This window comes from Malus domestica, chromosome 12 (genome assembly GCF_042453785.1).
Source record: "Malus domestica chromosome 12, GDT2T_hap1".
Taxonomy (NCBI): domain Eukaryota; kingdom Viridiplantae; phylum Streptophyta; class Magnoliopsida; order Rosales; family Rosaceae; genus Malus; species Malus domestica.
Genome location: NC_091672.1, coordinates 2574307 through 2600266, shown reverse-complemented (window position 1 = coordinate 2600266; position 25960 = coordinate 2574307). Strand labels below are relative to the sequence as shown.

At 39.8% G+C, this 25960-nt stretch overlaps 4 protein-coding genes across 5 annotated transcripts; 2 read left to right on the top strand and 2 right to left on the bottom strand.

The window, feature by feature from the left end:
* Positions 1 to 611: 611 nt before the first annotated feature.
* LOC103452135 (protein CIA1-like) lies at positions 612 to 5043 on the top strand. The gene is made up of 10 exons (XM_008391670.4): positions 612 to 1057; positions 1145 to 1291; positions 1504 to 1722; positions 1865 to 1929; positions 2474 to 2539; positions 2661 to 2729; positions 3184 to 3246; positions 3530 to 3605; positions 4084 to 4167; positions 4741 to 5043. Exons 1-10 carry the CDS (start codon positions 872 to 874, stop codon positions 4807 to 4809), a joined length of 1044 nt encoding a protein of 347 aa, XP_008389892.1. The 5' UTR covers positions 612 to 871; the 3' UTR covers positions 4810 to 5043.
* A 1323-nt stretch (positions 5044 to 6366) lies between these two features.
* On the bottom strand, positions 6367 to 6849 carry LOC103452045 (protein BIC1-like). The gene has a single exon (XM_008391558.4). The coding sequence runs from the start codon at positions 6847 to 6849 to the stop codon at positions 6367 to 6369; it is 483 nt and encodes a 160-aa protein (XP_008389780.1).
* An 11916-nt stretch (positions 6850 to 18765) lies between these two features.
* On the top strand, positions 18766 to 20853 carry LOC103417573 (pentatricopeptide repeat-containing protein At4g21065-like). Its single transcript, XM_070809853.1, has one exon. The coding sequence runs from the start codon at positions 18766 to 18768 to the stop codon at positions 20851 to 20853; it is 2088 nt and encodes a 695-aa protein (XP_070665954.1).
* Positions 20854 to 21534: 681 nt separating this feature from the next.
* Positions 21535 to 25875, bottom strand: LOC103417574 (cell division protein FtsZ homolog 2-2, chloroplastic-like). 2 transcript variants are annotated; one of them, XM_029090236.2, is made up of 8 exons: positions 25583 to 25875; positions 24095 to 24830; positions 23703 to 24002; positions 23258 to 23348; positions 22811 to 22935; positions 22261 to 22353; positions 22026 to 22091; positions 21535 to 21939 (listed from the first exon to the last, which is right to left on the bottom strand). In XM_029090236.2, the coding sequence occupies exons 2-8, from the start codon at positions 24746 to 24748 to the stop codon at positions 21820 to 21822; spliced, it is 1449 nt and encodes a 482-aa protein (XP_028946069.1). In that variant the 5' UTR covers positions 24749 to 24830; positions 25583 to 25875; the 3' UTR covers positions 21535 to 21819. The 2 variants fall into 2 exon arrangements, with proteins under 2 accessions (XP_028946069.1, XP_028946068.1); XM_029090235.2 differs by having other exon boundaries at positions 25602 to 25858.
* Between the last annotated feature and the right edge of the window lie 85 nt (positions 25876 to 25960).

The following is a 25960-nucleotide window of genomic DNA, read 5'->3' as shown; positions in this document are numbered from 1 at the left end:
TTTTCCTTCCATTGATCCGACAACTTATTAAGGGGTATTCGTCTCTTTTATTTCTCTTACTGCCTTACCATTTAATGGGTTGAACGCGTAAGCACGACCTATAAGCTACTTCTTCACTGTTCATTTAACATGTGGAGAGATAGCGACTGCACAAGGCTATTTGCATGGCTTCTTGGACCGACATGCATCGAGTGCAACGTTCGTCCATGAGTGGTTGGAAGGCACTTTAGCTGAGTGCTAGGCTGACAACATTTATGTCTTTTGATAGACGTCTTTTCTCATTAATACCAACGCGTGGCCTGAAGTTAAACGTCTGAGCAGACTTGTCCTTAAAATTCCATGCCAAGAAGGAGTAATGGGAAAGTACTTTAGGTTTCGTACTTTAGGTTTTGCACTCTATCTATTGAGTTTCTTGGGCTGGCTTGTAGGCTTAATTTCTTGGTCTTCTCATCCTTTAGGTTGCTCTCTTCAGGCCCATCTATTAGGTCCATAAATTATGTATATATTTTTCTTTAACGAACGTTATTATCTATACTAAAATCGTAAAGAAACAATTATATATTCTTAATAAGTCTAAAAGAGCCTTACCACATAAGGCAGCATCGTTACTTTTGACCTCCTAAATCAAACGGTCTGCCAAAACAAAATGGTGGCTTTTAAACATGCGAGTGTGGAGTTCGAACTCAAATTGGAAGTTCACTTGTAATCAAAGTCGAAATGAAATTAAAGGAAACTACGTGTTACTTTGCCAGAAGGACTGTTTTGCCCGTGACTAATGTAGTACCCTCGTAGAACACTCAACACAGACAGCATTCGCACGGTCAAATCCTCTGCCTCGCCTACTCCTCATAGCTCAAAGCCTCACTTGGCCATGGAGTTAGCAAAAGAGCTGCGAGAGATTCAGAAGCTAGAGGGCCACACTGATAGGGTCTGGAGCCTCGCCTGGAATCCGGCCACCGGTGTCGCCGGAATTCCCCTTTCCTTCGCTTCCTGCAGCGGCGATAAGACCGTTCGTATTTGGGAACAAAACCTATCCACTTCTTCTTGGGATTGTAAGGTGACCCATCTTTTCATCTAATTTTATTTAATATTTCCATTTTTTGTTAAATGGGTCGGTTCTTAATGGAATTTTTATGGGTTGCAGGCAGTTCTGGATGAAACGCACACCAGAACCGTCCGATCGTGCGCTTGGTCCCCATCTGGGAAGTTATTGGCCACTGCAAGCTTCGATGCCACCACTGCAATTTGGGAAAATGTTGGAGGCGATTACGAATGTGTTGCCAGTCTAGAGGTTTGCAAATAGTAAAAGAATCTTGCTTTAGATAAATTGGTCAATTTTTTTTACAAGTTGGGATCTTTTGATTTGTGTTAGTAAAGATGGTATTTTGTTAATGGCATTGAAAGACTATTGCTTTGCATAAATTGTCGATTTTGCAAGTTGGGTTATTTTGGTTTTTGTTAGTAAAGTGAAAAGGCATTTTTGTGTGTGTGTGTGTGTATTAGGGTCATGAAAACGAAGTGAAAAGTGTGTGTTGGAATCCATCTGGGTCTATGCTTACGACTTGCGGGCGGGATAAAACTGTATGGGTATGGGAAGCGCTACCCGGGAATGAGTTCGACTGTGTTTCAGTGTTGCAAGGCCATACACAGGATGTGAAGATGGTTCAGTGGCATCCCACTAGGAATCTTATATTTTCTTGTAGCTATGATAACACTGTCAAGGTAAAAGCTTAGAACTTTTAAGTGCTTTTACTATCCCTACCACTGTCCTACAAAAATGGTTACTTTTTTTTTTCTTTCATTATGTATCAAGAAGATTGGGCTTCCTCAGAGTTTTTATGATTCAGTACAATGTTTCTTGCAGATATGGGCAGATGATGGTGATGATGATGATTGGGCGTGTGTTCAGACATTAGGTGAAACTAACAAGTACTACGTCGTAGCCTCTTTAGATCTTGAAATTTTCTGTATCATCCTTCTTTCTTCAGATTGTTCTCTTTAAGTAAATATTCCATAACCTTGTGCGTGTGTTCACTCATAAGCAGTTTTTCCTTAGATGAGGTCATGTTTCTCTGATTGATTAGATATGGACGACTAGAATGTGCAGTGGATGCAATGCATCCCAGCTGTTCATATATAATTTAAAATAAATATGGTCCTATCTTAGGAATAAAGGTCGTACCCAGTGCACAAGGCTCCCGCTTTACGCAGGGTCTGGGAGAGGTGAATGTCGGCTAGCCTTACCCCCATTTATGGAGAGGCTGCTCTCAAGTCTTGAACCCGAGACCTACCGCTCATGGGCGAAGGCACTTGCCATCGCACCAAGTGCGACCTCTTCCTATCTTAGGAATGCAGGAGATTTTTTGTTGAATGTAATACATGGTTCTAAACCAGTTGAGTTTGCAGTATTGCTGGCACTTTTTACTAAAATATACCATTTTACTCTAATTTAGCTCATCGGTTTTCTTGTTAGTGGTCACTCTTCTACCATCTGGGCTCTATCGTTTAATGCCAGTGGAGACAAAATGGTCACCTGCAGGTATGCAGAAAAGATATCTCATTTTAATGTTTGCTTGGTTTGGATACTAAAACATCATTTGTAAGAACATCTATGAAAAACAAAAATTGAAGAAATAAATAACAATGTACTGATTTTGCAGTGATGATCTTACTTTAAAGATATGGGGATCAGACGATGCAAAGATGTCTGCTGATGGCTTTGCACCTTGGTGAGTAGCATTAGGAGTACTTCTTTACTTTTTTTAGAATCCATATGTGAAATTGGTTTTTCGCTTTTGGGAATTATTTAAAAAAAGTTGAGTATTTTATCTCTCTCTCTCTCTCTCTCTCTTTGATATTCATTTAGTTCTATACTTCTTTTTGTTTGTTTTATGTACTTTTTACTTTGAGTTCCTCATGTAACCGTTCTGTACTTTTGAACTCTCATGCATCCTGATGCATGCACCATCCACTGTCACTCTTATGTAAACATGCATGAATTTGAAACAGTTTATATTTTCTACAAAAAGAGACAATGTAATTGTGTTTTATAACAAGAGAAAGATATTATTATTGAACTTAATTCGGTAATTAGTAATTGGATTAATAGGGTGCTGACAGTTAGCTGTCATTCATTTGTTGTAATTGTACTGACAAGATGCTTCGTTCTTTTTGGTTTTTCAGGCGACATCTTTGCACTCTTTCAGGTTATCATGACCGGACAATATTTTCAGTTCATTGGTCAAGGTAATAGAACCAAAGAAATAGTCCCAACAGTTTAGGGTTTGTAGTCAAGATTATAAAACACAGGAAAGAATCAAGATGAGCTGTTTAATTTGGTAGTTTACTGAATATTCTTACGATCTTTTATTCGGTATTAGATAGTATAGTAATCTGGGTAAAGTATACACTAAACATGGCCACACTGATTTGATTGAGTTAACTAGGCTAGTTAATTTATTATTTGATTCACCAAATAAGATTTGGATTTATCCCGAATATTGATTTATATTTGATTGAAAATTGACAGGGACAATATCATAGCCAGTGGAGCTGCTGATGATGCCATAAGATTTTTTGTGGAGAACGATGATCAAGATGGTTTGGTATGTCATAATCTTTAACCCACATTGATTATTCCAGAATTTGTTTCGTATGCCTTAATATCTGCGATTCTGCATGCATCTGATGGTAAACTGCGAATAAATATAGGTGATGCCACACACCACTTTTTATATTCACATACTCCTCAATTCCGGATGTCGGATGGAATGAATTGAAGAAGATCAAAGGACAGAGATTAACAGGGGGGTGTGTGGGAGTAAATAGGGGTTGTGGATAGCACCACCCTAAATATATATCTAGAGCTTGGCGTGGATCAGTTAATCTAATGCTTTTTAGACATATAGTCCCCTTTCCGGAATCACTTGGCAAGGTTTTCGATCTCTAAATTTGTGTTTACTTCTTATTCGTACGCAGATGCTAGTAGCAAGCTCATCAAGTGCTAGATGATTGGAGTGGCTCTATTATTTGCTTATCTGGTTTGGAGAGTATTAAGTTACCGAATTGTGTGTTTTCATTCAGGTTGATGGACCTTCGTATAAATTGCTTTTGAGGAAGGAGAATGCCCATGACATGGATATCAATTCTGTGCAATGGAGCCCTGGGGTAAGATTTCTTCTTCTGCAACTTATGTAGGTCCTATTCTTTTCCTTGTGAATTGAGGGGGTGCCGACATGGACTCTAGGTTCTTTAACTCGTATCTGCTACCATTAATACTCAAATGGCTATCACCACCCGTCATTGCTTCTGTCACTGTAATTTCTGTTGTATCCACTACTACTATCACCAGCACCCCCTTCATAGTCAATACGACCACCCACAATCATCATTGAACCCCGACTGTAATTACAAGCGTCACTGTTATCAACACAAACGCACAACTACCGCTACCATTTTGAGGACCGTTATTGTTGCTGATATACCCTTGAACGGTACCAATATGCACATAGTCCAATCATGATTGTGGGTGGGAGCACAAGACAGATAAATGAGCCGTGTAGACTGTGGTTGTAGCGGCTTAATTGTCTGCTTAGTGTTCCTCCAGTTTTAGTATGATTCGAAGTTTGTAACCGGTTTTATTTGTGCATATTTCCCTATATTTAAAGAGAGAAAAGTGAGAGGTCCAACTTTCATACGTATACTAACATTTCCATCGTACACTGCTGTTGAATTCTTTAGGAGGACCGGGTTCTTGCTTCTGCAGCCGATGACGGGACGATTAAAATATGGGAGCTGACATCTGAATAGCTGTCGAAAGAAACCCGTTGCTGCTAAAACACTTGTGTAATAGCAAACGTGTTATATATTTCTTTTATCCTGTTGTCAATTTTTGGAAGGAAAAACAAAAACATGAAAGATTGTATGGTTAGTGAAATGTGGCCTTTTTATTTATTTATTTTTATGTTAAGCAGATCGTAATCATGTAGTGAATCTTTATGAGAAAGAAGATGGCTTACAGTATTAACAAGATTTGCTTTCAGACATCGACTTCTATTCTGTCTTTCGACTTTTACCCTCCCGAGAGAAACTTACCAACAATGAGATGCCATTGTGACGATAATTGAAATTTCCAACTCAAGTCATGCATTGTTATGCATTTTATCTTTTTCACATGGCAATGGGGGATAGGCCTGAGATATTGCCAAATTAAGATTCCCGTCGCACCTGAGTCCTCCAATGGTAGATTGATTCTTCATCATCTGCAAGTGGCTCTTTACCACAATGGTGAAAATGAGTTGAACCTTTGTATGATGACGTGAGTTAGAACTCTGTCGGTGGCTAATCTGACATCTAATTTATGACAAAAAAAAAAAAGATTGATTCTTCATCATCCTCTCCCCCCATTTCACAATGATTGCTGACATTTTGTTCCAAAATATATAATCTGGCTTAAATTTGTTTGGTCACTGGCATTCAACCAATATCATCTCAAGGGAAAAACTAAACGATCCTCCATTTAGTCCAACTGAAAAAGGAAATGATGTTCCATTTGATCAACTGGAGAGGAATTCAAACTCGAAATATCTTCCGAATTATGCACTAGTCATAAATGGATCCTATACACAAAATTTCAATACAAGTTGTGCACGTCGTTATTTTGAAAATGCATTTTTTAGAGATTTGGGTTAAGGTTCTAAAAGACGCTAGGCGTTAGTCGAGTGGCAGGGTGGGGCCTAGCGCCTAGGCGGACTAGGCGGATTTAAGTAAATCTATTATATTTAATGTAAATAAGTGTATTTATACTTAAAATATATATAATTTCATCATAAACTACAAAATAGAATTACATATATATTATGAAGCATTGAAACATAATGAAAACATGGGAAACAAGCTTATAATGTGTGTTCATTTAAGTATTCAACAAGTCCCTTATAATTTATTGAAAAATTAAAATTCAAAATGAAAGTTATCTATTTTCTATCTAAGTGAGTTGCAACCTAGACGGACGCCTCAGCAGGTTTATGCGCTCTTTTTCAATTTTCAAACGTCTATATATTAATCGAGGCGGTGACCAGCCGCTTAGCGCCTAGACGGCGCTTTTTAGAACAATGGGTTTAGTTGAGTTGGTTACAATAGTATGGTCCTTCTTCTATACCTAAGTTCGAATTCCCTTTCAATAATTTAAATTAAACAATAATATCGCCTAAAAAACATTTATCATTCTTACTAAAATCATTCTCACAAGCTCAATGTTTCAACAATCATCTGTATATGATCATAATAATAAAATTAAAAAAAAAACAAAGATAAAAGATCTTATAAAACTAATAAAAAGAAGATTAAATTATCATTAATGAATATTCAACACCTGTTCTCTATCCTTAATCTGCCGGTGTTTTCTCTCCTCCCCTCCTCAACCAAAGCAGACCGAGCAGTCATAATCCCACTCGGAAACAAAGAAGCATCAAAAGCTGAACAATCTATCCAATCCTGCAGCAACTCCTCCTGCCCCCATATCTCCGGAATCCAAACCTGTCCGGCCACCTCCATTCTGTGCTTCTGTAACCTCTCGCGTCCACTCTCTTCTTCTTCCGCCGCCGCCGCCGTAGGCACTTGATCTACAACAACATCATCATCACCTTCTACAGCAGCTGAATCCTGACCGTCCATTGTTGAAAGTTCCTCGTCGTTTTCATGCATCTTTGGTGACGTGCTTCCTTGCTGCTCCATAAAACTGTCATTTTTCTTTGAGATTTGCTCACCATTTTCTTGCATATTTGGTAGAACTGGAATGTTTTGGACGATGGGTTTCTGCAGAGAGATTTGAGATGGTTTTCTTCTCATTTGGATTCAGAAATGGTGATAAAAATGTGTGCTTGCCAGAGCTTGCTGCTGCTTCTTCTTCCTCTGGATGTAGTTGTTGGAACTTTGTGAATCAAATGGTGGTAGTATAGTAGGTTAGGGGAGGATTTATGTGTGTGTTAATAAATAATAATGCAGGCTAGAATGGGTGGGGAGTTAGTGTTACACGTCAACTCAAAAGGTTTTGATTTTTGTGTATGATACGTGGCTTGGCTGAGATTGAAGTTCATTTTATGTGGCTTAGTACTTGTTTGAATATAATAAAAAAGGAAAAGAAAATGAGACTCTGGTAATAAAGTACAACACAAACTCAACTTTTTATAAGTACATTAAAGTTTTTTTATTTTTTGACTTGAGATTTATGCATTTATGTTCTCAGTATGCCACATGCTCGGTAATGTAAATGTACGTGGACAATATGCTATAATATTATGAAGAAATGAGAAGTTTTACCTTATAAAACAAGTGGTAGTGTTGGCTAGATTAAGCTTAATTTCTTATAAAGAACATGCGAAGTTTCTTACTTTCTCAATGCAGGATTCTTGCTCTCAACAACATGTGCATTTCTTATACAATCCGCTAATACTATGATCTATTAATATTTCTTTGTACTTATAAATGAGAGGTTTTTTTATTTGACTTTTGATGAGATGATGAGTTTGATTCCAATCTCATACCTTAATGTAAATATCAAAATTTTTAACTTCTATAAGAAAAAATAATCAAATTTATCGAACAATTCTAAAATATTTGTATCGTAACATCTCCAAAGGAGATGTCAAAACTAACACATACACAAGCAACACTAAAAAATGGCACAAACTCTCTCCAATCAAGCCTTCAGTTTCTTGCGTGGCGTCGAGTCAATTGAAGGCAAAGCCTTTTAATGTCAAATTCATTTAATAATTTTTAAATAAGATGTGGTGCAATATATAATAAATGTTGTCGTGTATTTTAAGTATTTGATTGATTGTCTCAATAATTAGACTCGCAATGGATAAAAAAAAAAGTATAGAATAACATTATTATTTAAAATATCAGACAGAGTAAAAAATTGTAAAAAATATCAAATTGCCATATAAGTCATCAACATCATTTTAATGAGTTAAATTTGACAACTTCTTCGACCTAGTTGCAACCAAGTAGCAAGTTGCATAACCAGCAGCTGGAAAGTAACAGAACTGTGGGCTGCTCTCAAATTGACAATACCATGCATGTTTTAAAAGCACAGCATCCATATCTTTCCCATGCATAATTGTTATATTCAATGAAACTTCGCATACAATTCAATTTTATTCAATACAAGATTGAGACCTTGGGGTTTTCCAGATAGATATTTTCTGATGCACATAAATACTTGCTAGCAGCCCTTGGTTTGTTTTGGCTATCCTATGAAATTTAAGAACTCATCTTATCCAAAAAATAATAATAATAATTTAAGCTTAGCAAGAGGCTGTAGATCTTGCTTCGTCAGCAGCTTGTGCTGCTTTATTTTCAGACTATGTTGACTTGTCTGGCTATTACTTCTCAAATTAATGTGCATCCCGATATCCAGGTTTGTCTTACTTTCTTGTTTTTTTCTTAACTTTGCGGTGTTGTTCAACTCATTTTGCAAGTATAGACATGTAGGTTTGGTTTTAGGGCTTAGGGTTTACATGCATATATATATTTCTCATATTCACGCGAAGAATACTTTTGAAGTTTCAAACGAGAGCACAACCCTGAAGCAATAATTAGATAACCCACAACTAAAAATTGAAAATATGACTTTAGCCCCTGGAGCTCAATTTTCTCCACATAAAACCCGACGTAAATTTTTTGCTCAAATAAAACCCATTGACTAGACTCCACATAAGCAAATTCATTAATTATGTTTGACTTTACCCATTTAAAATTTTTCGGATGCCTAAAACACCCTTATTGAATGTTTAATGTACACAATTAATTCTATGCAAATTGTAAGGGAGAATTAATGATTTTACAAAAATAATATTTTGCATATAAATATAGGGATTTGTTGGTTAGTTTGGCTCTCGAATTCCAATTTACCATTACAACGTGTCCATATTATATATAGGTAAATTATTGTACTTTAAAATATATAAAAAAATTGTTGTCAAAGTAAAAATATATAAATTAAAGGAGATAAAAACTTGCAGGTAAATTAATTTTAGGACAAAGAAAAAGAAAAGAACCAACTATAGGTTAATTATTTACACATACAGTCTAGATATTTGATTCACATAAAAAATGTAGGTAAATTACGTGTGCATAATTTACCTACTATTATTGAAATTTACCTACTTGCATAATTTAGGAAAAATGCCAGCAAAACATGAGAATATTATTTGCATATATCATAGGTAAATTGCCAAAAGAAATATGAGAATATTTTGCTTTTATACTGTAGGTAAATTACAGACTATAGGGCGATATTATTTATATACATAAAGTAGGGACGTTTAACTATTATATATAAGGAGAATATTACACCGAATAATATAATGTAGTCATTATTTAGAGTAATGCACTAGATTGTTGTAGAAATTAAAAATAAATAAATAGAAAAAACATCAGGATGATTAATTAGGTTTTACGGCCCTTGATTGAAGCTAATTTTCAAGTAGGTTGTGGCAAAAATTGTAAATAATTTGTATTAGTAGGATACTTATATTCTTATGCGGCAGTTTATTTGACTTTTAGGTTTTTGTTGAATGTTTAATTATATGTGGGTTTATGTTTAGAAATCATGATTTTTCAGGACCAATATCTAATAAACCCTTATTATAAATCATTCACTAGTTTACCAACTTTTGAATTGATAAACAAATTTCATTGCATAGAATACGAGAATCCAACTTGAAGTCAATTGGGAATGAGCGGAAGCGACAGTTAACGAAAGACCTTTGTGGATGCAAATTTCTTCCTCCTCGATCTTGGACGATTTTGCACCTACAAAACAATTAACACCTTAGGTTAAGGCCAAGAGCCTCACGCGCCCACGATGAATGGGGGGGGCTTTGGCCGAAGAACCTCCGATGCCAAAGTTAGAATTTAGAGAGAAATAGTGTTTAGAGAATTTTGGGATTTTTGCTAAAGTGTTGGAATTGGGTTTTTGGTGAGAATGAGAGCCTATTTATAGGGATAGGGTTCTTGATTTAGGTTAAATTTAGGAGTTATGGGAATAATTGACTAATTAATTTAGCAAATAAAATTATTGCCAAATTAACTAGCTAACTAATGTGATAAAATAGGTGAATATGATGAGATCAACTAGGGTGGCCGGCCATTTGGGATTTTTTGGGTAATGGGTTATGTAATGGGGGATTAATTGGCATAATGGGTCATTTAATTGGTGATTTAATGGATTAATTAGGAAATAAATCCATTAACTCACCAATTAATCTAATTTAAATGGAATGTTTGGAATGGTTACCTTGTGGAGTATATGGATGAAATAACTTTTATTTGTTACCTTCTTTGGGCATTTTTGACTTGGTTAACGGATGATTGCCCGCTGCTTGTGCGTAGGAATCCCGGTATGCCTCAAGGATATTTTTGTCTTCTTTTATCCAAAAATCCACGTGTTGCCTTGTGAATATTTTTGGCTCCACAAATGCCCCCACACCTGTTGGGCTGCTCGCAGAAAAGGGCAGTAGGTGTAGAGATCATCTTGCTTTAGGAAACGTAGGACTGCTTCCTATTTTGATGTAGATTCTCTCTTTAATACGAAATTAGGTCCTTCTAGAAAAGGGAAATAAATTTCTCTCAAAGCCTATTTAAGTCCACCTTAAGTGGGTTATTAAATCAACTTTGGAGAGCGATTTATTATACCCTACAAGAGAGAGATAGCTTAGAGGATATTTGTTCCCCCTCCTCTAGCAATCTTCTACATCTTGCCCGTGCAAAGGACCGTCTTTCGTTGCTTTCTTTGTCTTCTTCGTGCCGCACTGAGGTAAGAAAAAATTAATTTTCCTTATCTTCTTCTTGGATGGTGCTACTGCGGGGCAGCTGTCGGGGTGGTGTGGCACGTCGGCTAGCATGGGCCAGGAGTCGGCTCGGCGTGGGCCGATGAGGTATTGTGGCAGGGACCACTGCTTTAAGCTGCTGGACTTGGCTAGAACCAAGGGCAGCTTGTGAGGTTAGGGCCGCAGATTGTGGCGCTGGGGCGCAGTACTAGGCGAGTCACATGGCTCATGTCCTTTTAGGCTTTTGGACACGACGCGAGCTAGGCCGGTGATTGAGAGAAATGAAGAGATTGCGGGCCTCATGAGCTGCTGGAATGTTGGGTTGAACTCCCCTGCTGGGTAGCACGAATGGCGTTGGCTACTTTAACTCTCTTCGTCAGGAGAAACGTGGGATGCTCCCAAAATAAGAGGTGAATAGGATCAAGGCGGATGCATTGGCTCGTCCAATCACCGTTGTGGATCCTGCTGCAAGTGAATGTGGGAAAATGGATCTTCCCTGCCTGCTCAAGAGATGCCGGCTGAGAAAAAACCAAAGACTTCTTTCGCTGCTTATGCAAAGGATGAAAAGTTGATTGCTGCTTATAATTAAGTGATCCACTTCAAGAGAATCGTCGATAGGCTTGAACCCCAAGTGTTGGAACTTCAAGGTGTGCTGAAGATCAACGAAAGTTTGAAGAAAGAAGTGGATGAGCTGCAGCGCGTCCATGTTGGTATTGGTGAAGTAGTTGGAGAAGTTGGTGCCCAGGCTGGAGCAGTCAGGGGTGATGCCGCTGCTAAGAGCTTCGCGGCTGCTGAAGGTGTGGCGACCGAATAGTCGTGGGATGTCCAGGCTGCTAAAATGTAGTCATCTAGGTAGCCTTTAAGATTTTCTTTGTTTTTCCTTGTAGCTCTTGTTTTGCTTGAACTCATTCGGCCTTTGCTAGTCGTTTATAAACATATTTTCCTTAGCTTTTCTTCATTTTTGCTTCTTTTGTTCATGCCCTAACCTTTAGACTTGATAGACCAGTGGCAAGCATGCTACTTTTTTATAAGCAGACAAGCTCGCGTAGCCTATGCAGCCGTAGGTGTTGGTGTAGAACTTTACAAAGTTGTTAGCCATTGGGTTGGCAGCCGGATGCCTTACTTACAGAAGCAGACAAGTCCGCGTAACCACTAGGCTGTTAACCTTGACTTTTTCCAATTCCGTAGGTTGCGTAGCAAGTATCACAACACTTTAGGACTTGGTGTAGGTTGTTCCGCGCTTGGCAGAGGTGAAGTTTATCGACTACATAGCATGTCGGCAGTGGATAAAACTTCGTATATGCGTGCTAGCTTGTTTAACCTTTCACAAGAATGTGCGGTTGTATAAGTCTAGTGCGGTTTTACTGCTCGAAGGGCAAGTCGTAGGCAGTATTCCGGAATCCGTAGGCTATCTTAGTGCACTCGGTAGCAGCTTTAGGATTCTAGGGCAACCGTCCATCGACTGTACTGCGTAATGTGCCCTCTCCATCTCTAGGGCCCGGTTCCCCACGGATTAGGCCAAGAGACCCAAAATCCTTCAGTTAGCTAAGCCTTAAAAAAGACCATTGCGGCTACTTCTAGGAATCCCGGCGCAAGCCATCGTGCATCTAGTTATACTAGGGCAGCCAGGCTCATCCACGTCTGGATATTCGGAGTGTAAAGTTTATCCTCCCGTCTTGGAGAGCTGACCCATATGGGTGTTGGGGAATTGGTTTACCCTCTCGTACTGGAGAGCAATTAGTTTACCCTCTCGCACTGGAGAGCATGGTTGGTCCCTCGGGGGGCGCAATTCCTGCGATGGGTCCCTAAGAAGGGCGCAGTCTTCTTTTGAAGTGCCGAAGTGATCAGTTGTTATAAGCATGCAGCCGAGCCAAGTTGTGATTACTTCTGAATTCCTCATTGAAAAACGAGTGAAACGAACGAGAACTTAGCTGTAAGGTAGGAACTGCATAACAACTGGATAGTCCTCGACTTGTGAGATGGTGCCCGTCGAGCTTCTTGAGTCTTCGGGCTTTGATGTAGTGGGAGGTCACACATGGTACTTCTTCAGATTATAGGCGCTCTACTACTTTTCGATCTTTTTATCGTTTCATGGTAGTGGGGGTATAATTACTCTTGCCGCCTATTCTGCTAAGCTTGTACAGACCTTCCCAGATGAAATATATCTTTTTGGATGTTTCGGCCTGCCTATTGCCTTGAGGATATCTCGGCATGGACATATGCTACTTGATGCCATATTTTTGGAAGAACTTCGCCAAATCTTTGCCCACGAATTGCAGGCCGTTGTTAGTGACGATGGATTAAGGGATGCCAAATCGGTAAATGATGTTTCTCCATATGAAGCGCTCTATGTCCGTCTGAATCGTGGTGGTCATGGGCTCTGCTTTCACCTATTTGGTGAAGTAGTCGGTTGCCACGAACCACGGCTGCTCGCGAGCCTTTGTAGTTGGATGCGCCGTTGACATTCGAATGCCAGAAATCTCCATTGAGGGAATATGTGCGGCTAAAGTGTGATCGACTGCCTTCGGGGCATCGTTGGGCCGAGTTATTACGTTCGTCAGAAAACTTTGCATCTGCCAGGGTCTACGCCTTTATCGTCGTCGGTTTGGATTCGGCGGAATAGTGCGTCATGATGATGACTGCAGGTAGCTGTAGAATACAGGTAGTCGGGCCCCCAGCTCTTCTCGCATGATGGTAGAGCTTATTGCTACTTTAGATACCGTCAAACATGCGAATAAGTCATCCGCTGCTTCTAGGGAGGTGATGTCGGGTACTTCTTCAAGTCCTTGAATATGCATTGGCGAGCCTCATCCCAAAGTGCATGCTTCTCTGCTAAAACAAAAGAGTCTGCCAGAGTTAGATCTTCTTTCATGATCAATTTTCCGAATAGCGGGTGGTCTGCTGGAAGTCCTTTTTGGAAGGCTTCTCTAGCTATCGAGTCGTTGCATCCGACTATTTTTGCCTTCTCTACTTTGAACCTCCTCACATAGTCGCGAAGCGACTCCTTTGGGTTTTTCTTAACGTCGAACAAATGGTCAGACTTCTTTTTGATCGAGCGATATGATGAATATTCTTTGGTGAAAACCAAAGAAAGTTCGTAGAAATTCTGGATGTATTGTGACGGCAGGGTGTAGAACCAATCTTGCGCCTCGCCTTGTAAAGTGGTGGCGAATATCTTGCACATGAGATCATCGTTGTTTCGATAAAGGATCATTGCACTTTGGTAACGTTTTAAGTGTCTCTCCGGGTCTTCATCCCCTTTGAAAGATGTGAAATGTGGCATGCTGAACTCGCGTGGAGGCTCTGCCTGCTCGATCTCCTCCATGAAGGGTGACCTGCTTATGTTGGTTATGTTCCGTCGTAGTGCCTTGTCGGTGACCTCGTTGCATTGGAAATCATGTAATCGCTTGGTCAAGAGTCTCTCTACTTCTTCCTGAATTTACCTTTGTTGGGGTAGCGGAGCTCTCGGCTGCCCCCAGCCATGACTTGCTGGTCTAGGCTGCTCTTCCATATGTTTGGCTCGTCTATGTCGCGGATGCAGTGCATGTGGTGTGTTCCTAGCAGGCGAGCGGGTTCTTCGCAGGCTGCTGGTTGAACTTGAGCGGGATTGAGTGACTGCTTCTCTTCGTCCGTCGTGCTGCCTACTCTGATGTGAGGTGGAGGATGTTCCTTGTGGGCTTAGCCGCGAATGGACACTTTGCCCGGAAGGTTGCTCATGTTGACTATCGGAGTATGACCCCAACCGTGAATGTATGCTCATCCGTGGCCCTAGTCGAGAGTGCACGCTCCTCCGCGCGCTAAGACGGGAATGTACACTACCCCAACGTTCGGCTCATGGCTGGTTGAGTGGCTGCTTGCCGGGACGCTGCTGGAAAGGTCTGTCTTTCCTTGTCCTATTTCGGGATACCTCGTCCGGGGCACGTTGGATCCCGATGCGTTGCAGAAGTTGATTCACCAAGGTTGTCTGTTGAGCAAGGGCGCTCGTCAACTCTATGACTTGTCGAGACAAGTGTTGTTCGCCATTTGGATTGGAAGAGCTTGGAAGGAATGCGCCTTATTGGGCAGTGGAAGGGTGGTAGACTCCGGGCTCGAGATTTAAGTTGGGAAATGTCAAATCCGCGAAAAAATGTGGTGAGAATGCTCCCGGGTCGATGGTAGGTCCAGATGGTTGAGATAGTCTTGGGCCGACTTGGGCTGCTTGGAAAGCCACGGGAGCAGTCTGGGCCTTGAGAGTGGGCTGCTCGTTAGGAGCAGGCTGGGTCACGAGAGCAGGCTGCTTGGCAGGAGCAGGTTGGGCCGTGAGAGTGGGCTGTTCGTCGGGAGCAGGCTGCTTGGCAGGAGCAGGCTGGGCCACGGGAGTGGGCTGCTCGACGGAAGCAGGCTGGACCACGGGAGTGGGCTGCTCATCAGGAGCAGGTTGGGCCACAAGAGCAGGTTGCTTGGCGGGAGCAGGCTGGGCCACGGGAGTGGGCTGCTCGTCGGGAGCAGACTGGGTCACGAGAACAGGCTGCTTGGCAGGAGCAGGCTGGGTCGCGAGAGCAGGTTGCTTGGCGGGAGCAGGCTGGGCCGCGAGAGCAGGTTGCTTGGCGGGATCAGACTGCTTAGAATGTGATGCAAGCGAATGCGAGGCTTGGGCCCGGGCCCGTGCAAACTTGGATGACACGACTTGGGCCGTGGTGAAGGCACCATGGACCTCGCCACGGATGGCTACCGAGATAGCCACCGTGGTGGTTCCCATGGTGGAAACTCGTGGTGGTGGTGCTGCTCCACTTATTGTCGCATTTAGCCTCACGGATCTCCGCAATCCCATTTCTTGAACATTAGAATTTTCACTTGTGGAATTTTCTAAATTTCTAGCCATTATATTTTGCTTATACGTTTTATCAAAGAACCTTTGCAAGTAAAAAATTCTAACAATAAGAACGTATGAAAAATATTCAAATGGACTAGAAAAAAAAAAAAAAAACCTTTTTGTGCGAGAGTCTTCTACGAGTATGGATTTCAACTCTCAATGAAAGCACCAATTTGTGGATGCAAATTTCTTCCTCCTCGATCTTAGACGATTTTGCACCTACAAAACAATTAACACCTTAGGTTAAGGCCAAGAGCCTCACGCGCCCACGATGAATGGGGGGGCTTTGGCCGAAGAACCTCCGATGCCAAAGTTAGAATTTAGAGAGAAAGAGTGTTTAGAGAATTTTGGGATTTTTGCTAAAGTGTTGGAATTGGGTTTTTGGTGAGAATGAGAGCCTATTTATAGGGATAGGGTTCTTGATTTAGGTTAAATTTAGGAGTTATGGGAATAATTGACTAATTAATTTAGCAAATAAAATTATTGCCAAATTAACTAGCTAACTAATGTGATAAAATAGGTGAATATGATGAGATCAACTAGGGTGGCCGGCCATTTGGGATTTTTTGGGTAATGGGTTATGTAATGGGGGATTAATTGGCATAATGGGTCATTTAATTGGTGATTTAATGGATTAATTAGGAAATAAATCCATTAACTCACCAATTAATCTAATTTAAATGGAATGTTTGGAATGGTTACCTTGTGGAGTATATGGATGAAATAACTTTTATTTGTTACCTTCTTTGGGCATTTTTGACTTGGTTAACGGATGATTGCCCGCTGCTCGTGCGTAGGAATCCCGGTATGCCTCAAGGATATTTTTGTCTTCTTTTATCCAAAAATCCACGTGTTGCCTTGTGAATATTTTTGGCTCCACAACCTTCATCTCCAATCTGAGATATTCTTGACAACAATAACAAACAACTTTTATTTTTCGATGCGTGAAGAGAGATACAAAGTACTACATATAGCTATATATATAATTACTCTTTCATAGTTAAGCACGTACTAGGGTAAAATCTAAGGAGAAACGAAAAGGTTTTAGACAAACAGATTCTGTAGTATCCAGATGGTGGTGTATTATGCACATCGGCATCTTTCTCTTCGATGCCCCATGTTGTCATGTCTTTCTTATTTTTGCCTCCTTATGGGAGGATTACTATCGACATAAAATGCATTGCAAAAGAAGAGGGCAAGTCATACTTTCTCATGTATATATTCTTGTTTTACAAGAAGTTATAACACTTGAATATCTACTTATAAGACTCACACACACACTCTTCAAAATATTGTACCAATATTACCGGAACTAATAGAGATACGTGCAATTACTACCCGTCACGTATTTTTTACAATGTGACCAATAGCGGAATCACATGGAGGCTACAGGCCCATGCCCGTCATGGAATTTCATCAATAATTATGTATTGTCTGCTTGTTTTAACCATAAAGAGCATGTGATCTATTGTTTTGACCAAGGAGTGATGGGTTAGAAACTTGTTGGAGCCAACAACCTTATGTTTTTTGTTTAAACCCAACCTTACAACTAGCCTTTTGTTTTATCATATAAAAATCAATTATTTTTTTATGGCCAGTTCATGTAAAAGGTTTATACAATTTAGAGGAATATCCAATTATGTTAAAAGTTTTATTTTTTTGTTGAGCCTCATCTATTAATTATTTTTTTTTTTAACAAAACTCGTAAAGAAGTTATGTTCTTATGATATAACCTTCTTAATACCAAATTTTTCATACAAATTTTAAAGCTCTATCACATTTGTTTGATAAAAATATTTCCATGCCAATAGAAAGAACTGTAATTTTTCTCCAATTAATTGTGTTGCTATATTTGTCCAAATATATTTAGACAAAAATCGAAAAGGGTTCCCCTGCATATATTACATGTGGGTTATAATGTATTTTAAGAATGTTTATTTTTACACGAACGATATTCTATTTTAAATTAATTTAAAATTAAAAAAAATAGAAGAAATCGAACTCAAGTGAACAACATAACTTTAACCAAGATAGTCACGTCTGCATTGCCATTATTCTTTAAGGAATGAAAGGTGATATTAGTCCATCCACACGTTATATGTAATGAAATGTTGAACCCGATGTGATATTTGAGGTGAAGTATGTTTTGTAAACATCACAAAAAACACAATCCAAGCATATGTGGATGGCTATAGCTCTCGAAGAATTCGACAGCTAGAAATTTAACATCTATGTCCATAAGGACCATAACCACATGATTTGCCAAGTCTTGCCCCCTTGGTAATGTTGAAAAAGATTGACAAAATGTAGCCACCAACCATAAAAACAACACTTATAAAAAGGATTGGCAATCACTCTTTTTTTTTTCTTCCTACTCACGCATCTGTATTTCTGATTATTAGATTCAATAAACAAAATAAAAATTAACGAGCAAGAATAAATATGGGTATTTCGATAAGATATAAATGTGTCGTTATCATTTTCTTAAGAGGTGCTGGCCGATTTTATTTCCAAACTTATAAAGAGCTGTCAATTTTCCTCTGAACCTTTATAATTGGTCAATTTCTCATGCTAAAATTTAGTTTTAGCCGATTATTTCTCTGAACTTTTATAATTGGCAAATTCCCTCCTAAACTTTAATTTCCCTCCTAAACCCTAAACCTTAAAATTCAAACAAAAAGTATATACGGATGGAATTAGCGGAAGAGAAGAAGATATTGTCCACATTAGAGATAAAATTACCTTTTTGCAATTATAAAATTAAAGTTCAGGAGGGAATTTAAGGGGTATTCAAAATTAAAGTTCAAACAGAAAACTGACTAATTATAACCAAGAATTAATTTTAAAAACATTTTCACCAAAAGTACTTTTAATCATTCAAAGCACTTCCAAATAAGCCTATACTCTTCTCAGGGTTAAAAAGGCAATAATCAACTTGCAAATCCAACATCTAAAGAAGACTGTCCAATTCATTTGATCACGTTTTTCTAAGATATTCTATTTTTACCACATAATTTCATTTTATTTGTGCATTTTGTAAAGCATTTCCACAAAATTTCTATTTACACCCCCTTCCTGATGAATTTTCAACAAGCGTGCCGTTTTGGCGGGTACATGCTCAACGACTCCACCAGCTTGGCGCAAACCATCCAAACCTACGCCCGGACCAAGCAGCTGCACAGAGGCAAAGAGCTCCACGCTCAGCTCCTCCGCAACGAGTACCCACTATGCATCTTTCTCGCCAACCATCTTCTGAACATGTATTCCAAATGCGGGGAGGTCGACTATGCGCTCAAACTGTTCGACACAATGCGGCAGAGAAACTTGGTTTCTTGGACGGCAATGATAACTGGGTTTTCTCAGAACTTGAGGTTCTCGGAGACGTTAAAAACATTTTCCCAGATGATGGTTGCCGGAGAGAAACCAACCCAGTTTGCATTTGCAAGTGTTATAAGAGCTTGTGTGTTTCTCGGGTCGATTGAGATAGGGAGGCAGATGCATTCTCTTGCTTTGAAGTTGGGGTTGGCTTGTGAGTTGTTTGTGGGTAGTAATTTGGCTGATATGTATTGGAAGTGTGGGGTGACGGTTGATGCTTGTAAGGTTTTTGAGGAGATGCCGTGTAAGGACGCGGTATCATGGACTTCGATGATTGATGGGTATGCAAAGAGTGGCGATTCTGAGGCAGCTTTACTAACTTATAAAAGGATGATTGTTGATGGGATTGTTATAGATCAGCATGTTCTTTGTACTGCATTAAATGCTTGTTCTGCGTTGAAGGATTGTAATTGTAAGTTCGGAAGGTGTCTTCATTCGACCGTTCTAAAGTTAGGACTTCAAACGGAGGTTTCAGTGGGCAACGCTCTGACTGATATGTACACGAAAGCAGGAGATATGGAAAGTGCTTCAGATGTGTTCCGGATTGACTCCGAGTGTAGAAACATTGTGTCTTCTACCTCTCTGATCAACGGTTACGTTGAGATGGATGAAATCGAGAAGGCTTTTAGTTTGTTTGTTGACTTACATAGTTGGGGAGTTGAGCCTAATGAGTTCACTTTCTCTAGCTTGATCAAGGCTTGTGCCAACCAAGCTGCACTTGATCAAGGAATCCAGCTTCACGCTCAGGCAATTAAACTTAATCTTGATAGACACCCTTTCATTTCTACTGTTCTTGTTGATATGTATGGAAAATGCGGGTTGCTTGATGATTCGACCCAAGTGTTTCATGAGATAGCAAACCCAAATGAAGTTGCATGGAATTCATTGTTAGGTGTGCTTGCTCTTCATGGATTAGGAAAAGAAGCCTCGGAAACATTTAGTAGAATGGCACAAAGAGGAGTGAAGCCGAATGCAATAACATTCGTCAGTCTTTTAATAGGGTGTAGCCATGCTGGATTGGTAAAGGATGGTTTGAATTACTTTTATTCTATCGAGAAAACATATGGAATAGTTCCTAGAGATGAACATTACTCTTGCGTTATTGACTTGCTTGGCCGGGCGGGAAGGCTTAAAGAGGCTGAAGAATTCATAAACAGCATGCCAATTCAACCAAATGCTTTCGGGTGGTGCTCTTTCCTCGGAGCCTGCAGGATTCACGGTGATAAGAAGAGGGGAAAACTGGCAGCAGAAAAACTGATGCAGCTAGAACCTGAGAACATCGGAGCACATATTCTGCTGTCGAATTTATATGCCAAGGAGCAGCAATGGGAAGATGTGAGGAGTGTGAGGAAGATGTTGAGAGATGGCACCATGAAGAAATTGCCAGGGTATAGTTGGGTTGACGTTGGAAACAAAACGCATATCTTCGGAGCCGAAGATTGGTCTCATCCTCTGAAGAAAGAAATTTATGAAAAGCTTGATACTCTTCTTGATCAGATAAAGAAAGCTGGATATGTTCCACAGACAGATTTGATTCCACATGATATGGATGATAATGAGAAGGAAAAGGTTCTTCACCATCACAGCGAGAGGATAGCGATTGCATTTGCGTTAATAAGTATGCCTGCTGGGAAGCCGATCATTGTGAAGAAAAATATAAGGGTGTGCTTGGATTGCCATTCTGCAATCAAGTACATCTCCAAGGTGGTAGGGAGAAAGATTATCCTTAGGGATAATAGTCGGTTTCACCATTTCGCAGGCGGGCAGTGTTCGTGTGGAGATTACTGGTAGTGTTTTGGAAGCTGAAGCATTAGTCAAGGGATTTACTGGGTAGAAGCCAGAGCTTCTATATGTCCAAATAACTTCGCTGACAGTTTTTTTAACAACAGCTAACTGCAGGGTGAGGAAGAAAGGTTATAGATGACTTGGGACCCATTTGGCAAGGAATTTAGAAAGGTCGAAACTGCTTTCAAATAATCAAAAGCGCTTCTGACAACGTTTGACAGAAAAATTTAGTGCTTATGGAATATAAAAAGCACTTGAAGCAAACACTTGCCACATGAAGCACGAAAAAAAACTTGAAGATTGCTGCTTCTAACAAATGCACTTCCAACAGAAGCACTTACGACCATAAGTGTTCTCTTCAGAAGCTCCGTTGCCAAACGAGCCTTTGCTCATCAAGAAGGAAGAAGGCGATTTTAAGATGGAAGCATGTAAGAAGACAAACCCTTTGGCCATCATCTTCAACTTGGAACACAACCACCCTTCCACTAAGATGGGAACAAATTGTGGGTGTCTAATTATGTTTTTTGACACCTGACAATTAAAATTGAGTGGTAATTTCTCTGTGGACTTTTCTCCGTCTACACACTTCTGTTAATTTCTGCTGTATTTGGTTTGAAGCGAAGAATAAAAAAAGGGCATTGCGGAAATTATTTCCCTCTAATTCAAGAGTATAAACATAAAGAAGAATTTTCTCTGAACGAATCCATTTATGATTTCTCCACAACTTGTATCTCACTTTCAAAAGGGAAAACTGTACATGCCAATGGCGTTTATTCAAATCTTCCGGCGAAAAACTCGCCAGATCTAAATGTCTCGAAACAGAAACATACACTCGGACGAGGATGTACTAATCTAATAGCAAAGCTAGAAACTGCTAATGGCATATGGAGGATCTATCATCTAGTATCTACGGAGGCATACTTACTTAAATCCCTCGGATGGATGCTGAGGTGGAGGTCGGGAGGCATGAGATCAAGCTCTTGGATAACGGGAGCGTCCTTTTTTCTTCAAGAAATCAGGAATCTCAACTGCACTACCTTCCATGAAAGAGGATGGGCGTCGATTGATTCCAAGGGTGACATCTCCTTGTGCCTGCATATAGGTAGATTTAACAAAATTGTTTGAAAGAGAGAGTTGGTGCATGTGTGCGCGTGAGCGGGGGCATGTTAAGGAATTACCTGGAGTGGCCTGCCTTCATTTTCTTCTTGGCGTTTGAATCCAGTAGCAATAAGAGTTATACTGACCTGAATGAAAAACGAAGACAAGCAACATTGCATGTTAAGATGCAGCCGTCCAATTCCTTTATGATAATCCCATGATATCCGGTTCGGCAGATTTACCATGTTCAACAAGAAATCAGGAAGCTCTTGGACATATTTTTTACCATGTTTTAGAGAAAGCAAAAATACTTACTTGACCACTGAGGGATGGATCTGTCACTGCTCCAAATATTAAATTTGCTGTCGGATCGACAAGATCATATATAACCTCAGCTGCAGCATTTACCTACGAGAATTGCTCATTTGAAATTAGAGAGTAAGAGAGGAAAAATACAACGCCATATCAACTGTGAGTCAAAACTACCATTTATAATTCAGTAAAGGATATCAAGCGGAAAGGCAGTGAGGGTTTAGGTGCGGCAAGTATTAAGAAGCAGGAAGCATAGGAAGCAGCAGTAAGCGCAATAATGGAGTTATTACATTGTGAATATAGGACAGTTCTGGGCCAACTAAATGATTCTTTTATGAGAAAATTGTCAAAAGAGATTTTAGGCCGATCATAGTAGTAGTTCATTTCTCCGTGCGGTTCTAGAATAAGATCAATATACAGAGTGCAGAGTAACGTCATCCTCGCAGTCAGTAAGAGAGAAGTATGTCAAATCAGCTTTCATACTGAAGAAAAGAAATATGTCAACTTCATGATCCCATGAGTACGATCAAAACAGACAGTAAGAGAGAAGTACCTCATAAAGGGTCAAATCAGCTCCCCCAGTTATGTTCCAAACAATTCCAGTTGCCCTCTCGATACCAATATCTAGTAAAGGTGATTGGATGGCATTTAACGCAGCATCCCTTGCCCTCGTCTTCCCTGCTCCAAGGAAATACAAAAATCAGAAAGAAAAAAAAGTTTAAGCATATTATTATAAAAAAAATGCAGAATTTATAATATATTAACTTGAGACCATGTCTTCTTTCAGACCTTTCCTTCTCATGTTCTAACAAAAAATCTGAAGTTCTAGATGCCATTTATTCCATATTAACTTCACAAGGACGTTAGCCACAATGGTGTCATAAGGGAAGGCAATATGGAAATTTTGGGACCACAATAATCAAGTCCAAAATTTTAAGTGAAGCCTCTGATATGATATTAGCACTCTAAACATCCTAGTAGTATGCAGCTAAAACATTACCAGTTGCAGTTCCTATCCCCATCAACGAAGAACCCGCATTGGCCATTATAGCCCGTACGTCAGCAAAATCCACATTTACCAATCCTGGTATCTGCAATGAAGATGATGGTCCATCAGTTATAGTAACAAATATGGCCCAAAAAGGGAAACACATCGATCCACGAACAAATAAAAAAAGGGAATTTTAACGAAAAACACCCGGTACTGTTCACTTTAACGAAAAACCACATTTTTACACTAAAAAGTCAATCCTGGTACTATTCACTTTACCCTTTATTTTGTCCTTATCATTAAAACTCAAAGTTTTCAAGCCCTTTTCATTAGTTTTTCTATAAAAAAAACCCCCATTGACCAAATGAAGGCCCTTGAAGGGCTCTATGAATTGTTTAAACAGCCAGAAGTTAAGATTACACTTCATTACACAATATTTTTAAAGACCACATACCGTGATTATATCAGAGATGCCACGAACACCTTGTCGTAGAATATCATCGGCCAGATTAAATGCTTCTGTTACTGGGGTAGACGGGGAAACTGCAGTCAATAACTTGTCGTTTGGAATGACTATCAGTGTGTCAACATTTTCTCTCAGAGCCGCAATTCCTTCCTGGGCTTGAACTGCCCTTTTCCGTCCCTCAAAAGAGAAAGGGGTTGTCACAACACCAACAGTCAATATACCCATTGACTTTGCAGCACCTGCAACTATAGGAGCTCCACCAGTCCCAGTTCCTCCACCCATTCCCGCCTGCATATGAAGATATTTAATGTCAGGGTGCAGAAATGCATGAAATAGGCAAATGTTGGAAGTCATGACAGAGGAATAGCATTTGAACCTACCGTAACAAAGACCATGTCTGATCCATACAGTGCTTCTTCTATTGATTCTTTGCTTTCTTTGGCAGCATTCATACCAATATCTGGGTTTCCACCAGCTCCAAGACCCCTGGTAAGTTCTTGACCAATTTGTAAACGGTTTTCGGGAAAGACAGGAGACATTCTCATGGCTTGAACATCGGTATTAACAATCCAGAACTCCACACCCTTCATTGCACTCTCTATCATGCGATTAACTGCATTTGACCCTCCACCGCCAACACCAATAACTTTGATTTTTGCTTCACCGTTGTTACTAGGAGAAGATTTGTCACTTAAGCTCTCAGTGACACCTCCACCTGAAATATCTTTTCTCGGGTTGTTAACCCTATCATTTCCCTCTCCTCTAAGCAATGAAACTTCAGGGTGTAGATTCAGAAAAGGGTCTCTATTCTGATATGAACCGACACTCTGAGAATTGGTTGAGCACTTAACTTGAGGCAAACTTGACTTATAGGTTACACCCATAAAACCGTACTTCTCCTCAGACACTTTTAAGCTGCTAACTCTTCCCAAGTGATTCTCCATTCCTAAGCGACCCCCAAGCCTTGTCAGTACCCCCACCGGGTTTCGAGTATCAGGAAGGGTAACATAATTCGATGCATAAGTCGCCATCATGTAAACGCTGAGACTTTAAATCTCAGAGACAGGTAAGCTGATGAATGCCAATCTTTTAGAAACCGACTTTCTCTCCCAACACCTAATTAAAAAAAAAAAACTAGATAATTCTAAGAAACCATATAACTTAGTAGATGGATCAAATATCGACATTTAACTAAAAGCATATCGAACAGAAACCCCACAAACTTCATAGCGCACATTACAATCCCAGACAAATAATTACAACCCGAAAAGCAAACCCAACAATATTATACAAAATTCACTGTAACTATGAGTTTAAACAGCAAGCAAGCAGAAACGCAGAACAAATGGAAACCCAATTTTCAGATAAACAAGAAAGGTACTGAAAATGGCAACTGTTTAACAAAAACCCAGATAATTCTAGGAAACAACTAAACATAGCAGATTAATTACAAACACTCAAGAGACCAGCAAATGCTAAAACGTCAATAGTCAACTAAACCAAATCAAACACATACCCACAAACTTCATAGCACGCATTACATTCCCAATCCCAGAAGTAATTACAACCCGAAAAGCGAAACCCAACAACGACCATGCAAATTAAATGTATCCATGAAGTTAAACAGCAGCAAGCAAGCAGAAAACAATGAGAAAGAAGCAAACCAGAGAAATGTAAAACTCCCCCACAAACTTCGTATCGCACATTACAACCCCCAGACAAAATCACAACCCGAAAACCGAAACCCAACAACAATTCTACAAAATTCAAAAGCCAGATAAATGCATTACAAACGGAGACCCAATTTCCAGAAAAACAAGAAGCAAACAGAGAAATGGGCAGCTGGGATTTTAGAGGAAGCTATAAACCAGAGAAATCCGAAGAGACCTTGGATGCAGAAACAAAAGAACCCAAGGGAGCATCTGGGGGCGCTGAGCCCAAAGAGTCAGAAATTCTCTCTTTAAAACCCTCACTCAGATTTGGACTAATGATTGCGAGCTGTTTGTGATAGAGAAGCGGGGAAAGTGGTGAAGAAAGCAACAAACCTGCTAGAAAACTGAGGAATCTGGTTGATTGGGGAACCAAATTTGTTTGGCTTTTTCAGGTGAAGGGCATGTGGGTGTGGGCTCTTCTGAAAGCAACACTCGGTTTACACAGTCTTGCAAAAACCCTTATCGTTCGGTGACGAGGGTTTAATTGATGGGCTTTGTATCTTAGTGCTTCAAGTTCTTGTGTTCATTAGTTGG

Bases quoted from the DNA above. Each gene is read 5' to 3' on its own strand.
- LOC103417574 (XM_029090236.2), bottom strand. From the start codon at position 24,748: ATGATGGCGACTTATGCATCGAATTATGTTACCCTTCCTGATACTCGA. The intron at 24,003-24,094 runs GTAGGTTCAAAT...CTTCATATGCAG, and splicing joins CAGACATGGTCTTTGTTACG to GCGGGAATGGGTGGAGGAAC. The intron at 22,354-22,810 runs GTACTTCTCTCT...CAATTCTCGTAG, and splicing joins CTGATTTGACCCTTTATGAG to GTAAATGCTGCAGCTGAGGT.
- LOC103417573 (XM_070809853.1), top strand. From the start codon at position 18,766: ATGAATTTTCAACAAGCGTGCCGTTTTGGCGGGTACATGCTCAACGAC.
- LOC103452135 (XM_008391670.4), top strand. From the start codon at position 872: ATGGAGTTAGCAAAAGAGCTGCGAGAGATTCAGAAGCTAGAGGGCCAC. The intron at 1,292-1,503 runs GTTTGCAAATAG...TGTGTGTATTAG, and splicing joins AATGTGTTGCCAGTCTAGAG to GGTCATGAAAACGAAGTGAA. The intron at 1,930-2,473 runs GTACTACGTCGT...TTTTCTTGTTAG, and splicing joins ACATTAGGTGAAACTAACAA to TGGTCACTCTTCTACCATCT.
- LOC103452045 (XM_008391558.4), bottom strand. From the start codon at position 6,849: ATGAGAAGAAAACCATCTCAAATCTCTCTGCAGAAACCCATCGTCCAA.